Source organism: Pelecanus crispus, chromosome 4 (assembly GCF_030463565.1).
Source record: "Pelecanus crispus isolate bPelCri1 chromosome 4, bPelCri1.pri, whole genome shotgun sequence".
NCBI lineage: Eukaryota > Metazoa > Chordata > Aves > Pelecaniformes > Pelecanidae > Pelecanus > Pelecanus crispus.
The window spans coordinates 74021161-74031072 of NC_134646.1; the positions used below are offsets into that span (position 1 = coordinate 74021161).

Consider the following 9912-nt stretch of genomic DNA (forward strand, 5'->3'; position numbering starts at 1 on the left):
ATTTGTTAGTCACACTGTGTATCTTGAAGGAGAGGCTGGTTTCTGCTGGTGAGCAAGTGGTTGTACCAGCCACACCAGGGTGATAAAGCTTGAGGTTTGAATAGCTGTCGGCACAGAGGCGTGTAGTCCAAGCAGTGCTCAGATACGGATGTTTGCTAAGGGGTAACTGTCCCTCTGGTGTGCCACCAGTGATTGGATGGGACAGTTGCATAAAGCGCCTCAGAACACCACCAGTCACCACCCTCCGAGAGAGCCCTGAGGCTGTTCCTGTTTAGAAGCAAGCCGGACCCAGCAGCAACATGTCTCAGCTGGAAACTGCGATGGGAATGACCATTGCTGTCTTTGACAAGTATGCCAAGAGTGACGGCAACAGGCAAACCCTCACCAAAGCAGAACTAAAGACCCTCCTGGAACAAGAGCTCCCAAACTTCCTGTCGGTAAGAGAACAGCGCGGCATCATAGAATCATAGAATCATAGAATTGTTTAGGTTGGAAAAGACCTTTAAGATCATCCAGTCCAACCATTAACCTACACTACCAAGTCTACTCTAAGCCAGTCAAGGGTAGACTAGACTAAACCATGTCCCGAAGTGCCACATCTGTCTAGCGGGTGCAAGGGCTGCCTGCAGACACCACTTTTAGTACATTATAGGGGAAATTACATCCGGAAATATGCAACGGTTTGTAGAAAAAATTTAAATAAAAAAGTTTTTGCACATACTGTGTAAAACTGATTCTAATATTCAGGGCCATTCCCTGTCTACTAAATTCATCACTCGCGTTATCAGGACGATGGCTTTGAAATAGATTTGGTTTCATCTTCAGAATTTGCCTGCTTCTGTTTATGCCTGGATTTATCAGCTCACGTCATGTCACAACTGCTGTGAAGGTACTTCTGTTGTTGGCAATTGAAGATCTTGATTGCAGATGGGGAATATCTCTAAATATACACTTACTTTCTCTAGATATTTATACTATGTACTCAGTATGCACATCAAAATGATGCATAAGCAAGAAGAACAGATGAACTCGGAGCAAACTGGTTGGCATTTGTCTTTAATAGTAAAAGAAAGACCTGAAAAAGTATTTTACAACATAGACTTGTATGTAATCATCAGGTGCATTGAAGTAGGGCTTTAGATATATATCTCTGTGTGTATATATATATACATAAAACTTCTCTTAGTAGGTATTCAAAATGCTTAATACATTATAGTAAAAGCTTTAGCTGCCTGGGAGACAAAATGCTTTTCATTTTCAATTGTTTTTTATTTGCTTCCCTTCACTAAAAATCCAGAAAGCACTTTTAAGTGTCTTGTTCTTTCCACACAGGAATAATGTTTATCTATCTGTAGAGTTATTCTTAATTGCAAAAGCCTAGAACAAAGTGTTCCAAATGTGGCTACCACTTTTGGCATCCAGCACAACTCAATTATTTAACAACTATTTCAGGGCACTGCAGCCAGGGTACTTGAAACAATTTAGTATCTTTCCATGCAAGCTATATGAAATCACTGTATGAAATCCATGCCTGCTGGATTTAAGATTCACAAATGAAACACAGATGCAATATTCAGAATAAGAACCTGGATGTCTCTGGGGGGGTAGATGAAAAAAACTCTATAAAACAGATCAGTTGTTGGGACCCAACAGCGTCACAGGAAGCGTCCTGTTCCTGATCATGGAGCTGTAGGTTACCTATAGCACTTCCACATAAAGAAAAAGAAAAACAAAACCACCAAGAAAACCACAAATCTAAGGGGGGCATGGAAATCCCCTGGAAACTTGACATTTGGTCTGAACAAAGTTGGGGAGCTGCTGCAGTAGACGACTACCAAGTGGGATGGTGCTCAAAGGTCATTCCTGACTACGTCTACTGGCCAGGCACCGCCTTTTCCAGTTCCCCACAGCTGCTCTTACTGGCTCTACTTATTTCCTGAAACTGCCGGAAAACCTGGAATTTTCCAGGAGGATAATTAGCTGAATGTCCTCTTATGTTCTAGTCTCCATCTCCCTTTCCCATTTTACTTATTCTTAAAAAAAAAAAAAAAAAGATAGCACAAAATAACATTTTATGTCAGTACTTCAAATAAATTTAAACTGACAATGTCCTGTCTTGCATACTAATGACTGGAAGAAAGAAATGGACAACCTAAGTCTAACTTTAAAAAAAAAAAAAAAAAGTTTTACTTGCATTTTTCTGCCATTTATATCCATTTTTTTTATTTGCGAGAATGTTCTGGGAAACAGAGTCTTTTAAATACTCATGTATATGTCTGGTCTTAGAATTGGTTATAGCTGACACAGCTCACAACTCTCTGGAAAGGTCTTGAATCAATCAGAGGCAGAAATAAATCCATACCACAGGACTGAAGGATTGGACTCAGTTATAAAGAGTTTCCAAAAAATAATTCCCACATGTGTATTTCAGAAGCAATTCAGACACTAAAACTAGTTTATGTATTTCACTAAATCATTTAAAATATTCACTTATAAAATTAAACCTGATTGTAATTTGCAAAGTGGAAAAGGAATAAAACCTTCCAGACACATTCATCAGTCAAATCTAGGGAACTGGTTCAATTTTTAGTGATTTTAAAAGTGCATATATTTAAACTGAAACGGGAAATTGCAGAATGAGAAATTTAGTTAATTAGACCATGATGAAGAAGTGCGATCAGATTTCAATTAAGGTAGTCATTATTTTAAATTCCTGGAAATTTTCCAACAGTTTATATAATTTCTTTCTGGTATAATATCAGATTTGGTTTTGTTTAGCTTCAACAAAACCCACACGGCTGGTTTTTACATTAGGTAGGTCTCTACTGCCATCCCCTGTTTATTTTTAAAACTGCATTTTCTAAAATCACTGGAATTAATCAGTGCCGGGACTCAAGCCAAAAAGCCCTCCTGTAAGTTACTTCAGGAAAAAAAAAAAAATATTTTTTTTTATTTTGGCAAAATTTATTTTTTAAAAAAAAAATATCTCTTTTTACTTGGATGGTGCCTCGCTTAACATCAGCCTCGAGATGTACTGGTTCAGCCAGCCCGTCACAATTATGACAACTTAGAAAGAAAAAGATTTTTCTGGTATTTTCCGCTGCCGTAACTCAAGCTCAGCATGGCGCTTGCTGCAGGAGGGGCCGGCTCCCGTGAGCAGCTGGTGCCAGGCGCCGAGGCCCGAGGGAGCGCTCCCAGCACTTTTGAGGCCACCCGCGCCTTTGCTGGGGTGGCAGCGCTTGGCGAAGCGTCACGCCGATGTTTGCCCCAGGAACGCCTCCTGCCGCAGCCTGCAAACCAGCCCAGCCTCGCCACGGGAGCGCGTGGGGAACGCCTGGCATCTCGTTCAGCTGGGCCACGTCCTCGGGGCTCCGCATGGCGCAGCTTGGCCATGACACGCCTGGGTTTTAATGGAGAAAATGCCTCGCCGTGCTGGAGCGTGGCCACAGTTCTCAGGTGCAATAAAGCCAGGAGCACACGCTTTTGGGGGATCATAGACTCATAGAATAGAATCATAGAATGCTTAGGGTTGGAAGGGACCTTTAGAGGTCACCCAGCCCAACCCCCCTGCAGTGAGCAGGGACAGCTTTAACCAGATCAGGGTGCTCAGAGCCCCGTCCAACCTGACCTTGAACGGTGCCAGGGATGGATGGGGCCTTGTCGTGGTTTAGCCCCAGCCAGCAGCTAAGCACCACGCAGCCGCTTGCTCACTGCCCCTGCCCTGGTGGGATGGGGGAGAGAATCGGAGGAGTAAGAGAGAGAAACACTCCTGGGTTGAGATAAGAACAGTTTCATAATTGAAATAAAATAAAGTAAAATAATAATAACAACAATATAATAATGATAATAATAATAACAATATACAAAGCAAGTGATGCACAATGCAATTGCCCACCACCCGCTGACTGATACCCAGCCCGTCCCCAAGCAGCGATCGCTGCCCCCCCCAGCCAACCCCCCCCAGTTTCTATACTGAGCATGATGCCATATGGTATGGAATAGCCCTTTGGCCAGTTTGGGTCAGCTGTCCTGGCTGTGCCCCCTCCCAGCTTCTTGTGCACCTGGCAGAGCATGGGAAGCTGATAAAGTCCTTGACTAGCATAAGCAGTACTTAGCAACAACTAAAACATCAGTGTGTTATCAGCATTCTTCTCATCCTAAATCCAAAGCACAGCACTGTGCCTGCTACTAGGAAGAAAATTAACCCAGCCGAAACCAGGACAGGCCTCCACTACCTCTCTGGGCAACCCGTTCCAGTGCTTCACCACCCTCATTGTAAAAAATTTCTTCCTTATATCCAGTCTAAATCTATTCTTCTTTAGTTTAAACCCATTATTCCTTGTCCTGTCACAACAGGCCTTGCTAAAAAGATTGTCCCCATCCTTCCTGTAGACCCCGTCAAGTACTGGAAGGGGTGTGCGGGTGACGTGCGGGGGGTGGGAAGGTGCAGGCTGCGCCCCTGCCACGAGAATGCCGGGACTCCCACTTGCCCCCGCCATCGCCCCGCGCCCCTCAGCATCTGCCTGTTCCCCACGTGCCTGGGCCTGACCCCAGCAGCGGCTTAAGTCCGCGCGGGAAGGACGTGCTCTCCAGGCAGGAGGAGGGGACGTGCAGATCCCGCCGAGAGGGGCAGCTGGGGGTACGTGGGCCGCCCCCCGTGCCGGGCGCTGAGCGGTTGCCTCAGCCAAACACGGTGCGAAGGAGCGCGGGACTTTATACCCAGAGATAGAATGCACAAAAAGAAGTGAAGAGAATTTAAAAAAAAAAAAAGTATCGCTAGCAGAAACTGTGATAACCTGCCGCTCCGGGCAGGCCTACGGCAAGGCTGCGTGCAGGGGCCCTTCCGCCTCCCTCACACCCCCACGGAAAGGTGCCATGGGCCGGGGCTGGCGCGGCCTCGCCCCCCGGCTGCCCCCGCACGCCTCGGCGAGGGCCCGCAGCCCCACCAGGGCCCTTCTTGGGGCACAGGTAGTCACGATGCTGCCTTAGCGTTTGCGCCACTTCTCGCCTCAACCTGCTCCTTTTCTTTTGCAGTCAGGGAAGGACAAGGATGCCATTGATAAAGTCTTCAAGAACCTGGATGACAACGGTGATGCCCAAGTGGACTTTAAAGAATTTGTCATCTTTGTGGCAGCTCTGACTTCCTGCTGCCACAAATATTTTGAGCAGAAAGCAGCCAAATAATTGTCAAACTGCTCGCAAGGAGCTGTCTTTGCCTGTGCCGCGTATGCTAGTGGTATGGATCCCTTCACTTCTTCCATGTACCGCCATGCAGTTTACAAGCATGCTGGGCTGTAAAAATAAATCCTGCTGTGCTTACTTCCCTGTCTTGAATGTTAATTTCTGCTCCTTTGTGGAAGAGCCTGGGTTTAATGGCTCCCACTAGCTCTCACTGAGTATTTTCTCTCTTTCTCTGCTTTTTAAAATTCTGTTCTTAGCCAAAAGGCTCAATATTCATCCCAGCGCAGAGGCCGCCCAAGGGTAAATGCTGCTGAAGCCATGAGTCAGCTGGAGGCTGCTTTTCCACAGCCGCCTCTCTGGGATGCAGCTTGCCGAGCTTCAGCTGACGAAGGCTGCAGCCTGCGTCTGATTCACGCGTGTGCCACCACGGCTGCATGGGACGGGTCTCGCTGGAGCTGCCTTTGAGCCTGTTTGGACCTCCCAGCTCTGTGGTTGTTGCGGGGCAGCCATATAGGCTCCCTCCTGGTAAAAAAAAAAAAAAAACAACACAAAAAAACCAAACCCAAAACCAACCAACCAAACCCCAACCCCCCTCCCCAAAAACAACTTTTTTTTTAGCATGGAGGAATCTGTACAATTTTATGTGCTGGAGAACCATCTCACCCAGCTTATATGGATTTACTTCCTACAACATGATAAGGCTTTTATAATACTACTATACCGTTGGCAATGTAGGTAGGGTTGCACACTATAACCATTTTATTTCAAATAAATTTACATACCTCCCAAATAGCATGCCATAATATTTTTGTGTGAAGCAAGACAATGACAGCAGTTCTCGCTTCTTTACCTGAAAAAAGATCTGTGCGGAGAAGTGGAAGAGTTTGCTTTCAGTGGAGCAGGCAACAGACATCAGCTGTGACTCTGCAGCTGGAGCAAGACTGACCCAAGCGGTATTTTGGAGCACTTTGCAGGTGAGCATTCCAGTGCAAACTGCAAAAAAATCAGGTTTAGTTCCTTTATCTTCAGGACGGTCCTGTTCGGTGCTATTCCCATCTTATGCCACGAGTCTAGTCATTCCCTATCCTACTGTGCAAACGTGCAGTGCAGGTAAAGGCGCTGCAACTCCCTGTGCAGCTGCACAATGTTTCTGTGCAGCGTTCCAGCTCCGGCAGGAGATCACGCTGCCCAGCAAACGTAGGAACAAGAGCTCTGTAGCTGCACAGCACTGCTTTAACTGCAGAAACAGTTTCCTCTTCCCGTTGAAGCCTGGTACAATTTGCTAACTGGTCAAGTCGCATACCTGGAGCTGGACCAAGACCTTAGTTTCGCTGTGTTTCCCGAGTCTGAAGTTAAGCCACAGGTTTGACCCATTCATAACCATGTAAAAGCATACATATGTTTAATTGTATACGTCTTTATCGAGATGAATTTTCATCTTTTGGGGACTATTTGATTATTTCAGCCTGTTTTAAATCTTACAGCTGTCCTTTCATCTAGCTGCATACTGTTCCTCGGTTTGGCTGTACTGACCAAACGGACTAAACACCACTTAAAACTTTATTCCTAATTCCAAGGGCGCAGTGTCCCAACGCCCTTTAATGGATGTGACTGCTGGCTGCTTCGGGAAAGGCTCTGCTCTTCTCTGCCCCACCACTGTTGGGTCGGATGAAGCAATCGCAACCCAGGGGCCGGGCGTCCCTTGGTGAACATGGCTCTATCCCCACCAGAGCTGTGCAACCCCAGTAGGACCTCAGAGACTCCCGTCCCCCTCGTGCTACGTGTGGCTGCTGTACACACCAGCACCGTATCTGGCACAGGCACCCGCAGAGGGGTCCTGCCACCCAAAAAGTGTTAGAGCCACGACTGCTACACGTTGAAGCAGCTGCTGGTGCAGCTGCAAACGGCGCTGCAATGGGTGCTGTTAGCCTGTGGTCGTGGTTAAATCAGACAGAGGCCATACTAAACATGCAACCAAAAACCAGGGAATGTTGCCTACATTCATGCTTCCCCCTTGGCACCTTGCTGAGAACAGATTCCCAGCTTACCATGGACATACAACAAAAAACTAATGATTCCTCATTCTCTAATAGACTTCATAAACTAGTACCCATGTGTGCAAGAGATCGTTTGAGAAAGAGGAAGCATGTGTACGTGTGTCTGCTTGCGTGCGCAAGCAGTCTGTCCCCCACCAAAAGGGACAGCAGGGATTTGTCCCCATTCCAGCACTGCTCCAGCCTGAGCTCTTGCAACCGACCATTTTGAGCAGGGGTCTGCCTTCTAGTCCCCAGATCCTTGGGGCACACAGTCATGCTGAACAACACTCAGAGGACTGCTGAGCTCCTGGGTGGCTGGAGATAAATTGCATCACCTATATTACACTTGCAGAACTAACATTTCTTGCTTTATTGGGAACAGCAGTAGTTCTCTGTGCTACCTGAGCAAGAACACTACTAATGAAAATGCAAAACTCTTCCCAATCCAGGGATCCCAAATTAGCCTTTTTTTCTGACACTGTTCCATATTATTTCAGTTGTTTGAGGTACCTTTCCAGCTCTAATCCCATATGCCCCTGCCTGATGACTGGTGGGCAGCTCATCACCTCCAAGGGTGGCAGAGTCCGGTATCACATCCCTCACTGTTTTGTCAAGGCTATAAATGAGCAAAGCACTGTCCTTATTGCAAAGGAAGTTGATCATAAATTACAGGGGTAAATTTCATATATTGCATATCCAGCTAGCTACTGGCGTAAAACATCCTCAGGTGAGGAAATTTAGGTGATACCTGTCACCAATTGATTGGTGTGTCCTAATTTTTTTTAAACGTATTTTTCCTTTTCCAAGTTTAGCATTAGTGCATGAAAGATTTTCTCCGTCTTGCCTTCTAATATCTACCCTCACTGATTTTTTTTTTTTTTTACCACTGTGTGGCACTAAATGCAGCCTTTTTATTACCCACTGAGCCCAAAATTCATGTACCTTTATTGAGACAGAATGTAAAGAATTTGTGTTAAGATTTTAAAATTTTCAGAAACATTCTTAACATGACGGCAATTTTCTCTCTAAACAAACACTGTATGTCCCATGGAGAGCATTGCACTGATGGCAGCAGAAGCAGCAGGAGCCCCGAGCCATGCAGAGGCTCCAACTCTTGGGCTTTCAGTAGGGTTTACCTGCAGCGTCCCAGCTTCACCCTTGTGAAAGTTGTTTCCCCTTGTTTGTAAACTGCAAATCCCTTGTGCAATTTATTGTAGTATCATTCTACCCCCCACTAAGATCGCTTTTAAAACACATCTTTTAAAGAGCATACTAGTGAAAAGCTCCTGTCTTGTCAGCCAAGAGATTCGCCTTATTGCTCCATTTTATCTATCAGATTTTTAAACCACGCTGTTCAGCAGTGAGAGCTGTATATCATCGGCAGCAATACTGTAATTTACCCAATATTTCACTCCTATTTCCTAAACTTCCTGCCCCCGGTGTCCGATACCCACACCATTTTACTCAGTCTCTAACGCCCTTTTGCCCATTTTCCTGATTTTGTGCAGGTTTTATCTGTGCTCACAGGGCATTTGGAGATTTGCTTTACGCTGCTTCTCTGCAGTTCTGCTCACAGCAGCACGAAGCTGCTTTGTAACCGCTCCACCTCCCAAAACGGGTCCCAGCAAATTCTGATGGGTACCTGAGCTGTGCCTCTTGCCACCAGCTCGAGTGTGCGAGGAAACGAGTGGGACAGTATTTTTCTCATTGTTCCTGCAGGCCCCGATCCTGCAAACTCTTACACTTGTGTTTAACTCTCACGAGGCCCCTGGTCCCACCGCTACCTGTGGGGACACCTGGAGAGCCCAAGGACCGTGCCCAGGAGCACCCGGATGCCGTGTGCTGCTTTGCTAACCAGAGGGAGCAGTGCATGCTCAGAGCTGCAGAAAGAGGGGGAAGAAAAGGGGTTTGGGGTTTTTTTTATTTTCCCCTGCAGATCTTTCAAAAGCTGTAACTCAGTGATGAATACTCATTTCAATGTAGTACTGAAAATTCAACTGATGACACCTCAGAGAGAAAATGATCCAGGAATAAAAGAAATTAACATATAGCTCCCACCTTATCATAGAACAAAAGTGACTTTTCAGAATACATTATTTAACCTAAAAGCATTTCAGCAGAGTCACTTTAATGTCTTTCAATCCACTAATTTTCTTCCCCAGTAGTATTAATTTTCGCTATGAACCCACGGTTTACCCAGAATATCCTGTGTATTTCCTTCCTTGGGTAAACTTTTGTCATTCAAGGTTCAAATTGCAGAGATGCTAGACCTGGTTTTATACCCACCATTTAATCCCAGCTCTTAGGCCTAAGTGTATTGTGTAAAAAGAGATTGTTTACAAAATGGTGTAAGGCAGATGTAGGAGAAAGGAAAAGACAACAGAAAGAGCAGCTCAGCAAATATGAGCTAACAGTTGTGGGCAGGATGTTTGACTTATGTTAACAGAAAATAAGATACGGGAAAAGCTATTACTAACAAGTGACACTATGGGAAATCATCATCTGTGATGAGTTTCAAATTAGGCAAGGCTTAAAGGCAGAGGTCAGAAAGTCAGCTAAGCAGCAAACCAGCCAATAGGTATTTTCGTTATCTTATACAGAAAAACTATAAATTTATATTAACAGTAGACACCTTCTATAGATGAAGATACTCCAGTATCTATAGTTGCCATTTTGAAATTTGGTGGGGTACTGC

General features: G+C 45.4%; 1 protein-coding gene across 1 annotated transcript; it reads left to right on the forward strand.

Annotated features, from left to right (window-relative positions):
- The first annotated feature begins 299 nt into the window (after nucleotides 1-299).
- S100P (S100 calcium binding protein P) lies at nucleotides 300-5184 on the forward strand. The gene is made up of 2 exons (XM_075709758.1): nucleotides 300-437; nucleotides 5035-5184. The coding sequence occupies exons 1-2, from the start codon at nucleotides 300-302 to the stop codon at nucleotides 5182-5184; spliced, it is 288 nt and encodes a 95-aa protein (XP_075565873.1).
- Nucleotides 5185-9912: the final 4728 nt, after the last annotated feature.

Excerpts from the sequence above, each read along its gene's own strand:
- S100P (XM_075709758.1), top strand. The coding sequence starts at position 300 with ATGTCTCAGCTGGAAACTGCGATGGGAATGACCATTGCTGTCTTTGAC. Across the intron at positions 438-5,034 it reads AGCTCCCAAACTTCCTGTCG|TCAGGGAAGGACAAGGATGC; the intron begins GTAAGAGAACAG and ends TTTCTTTTGCAG.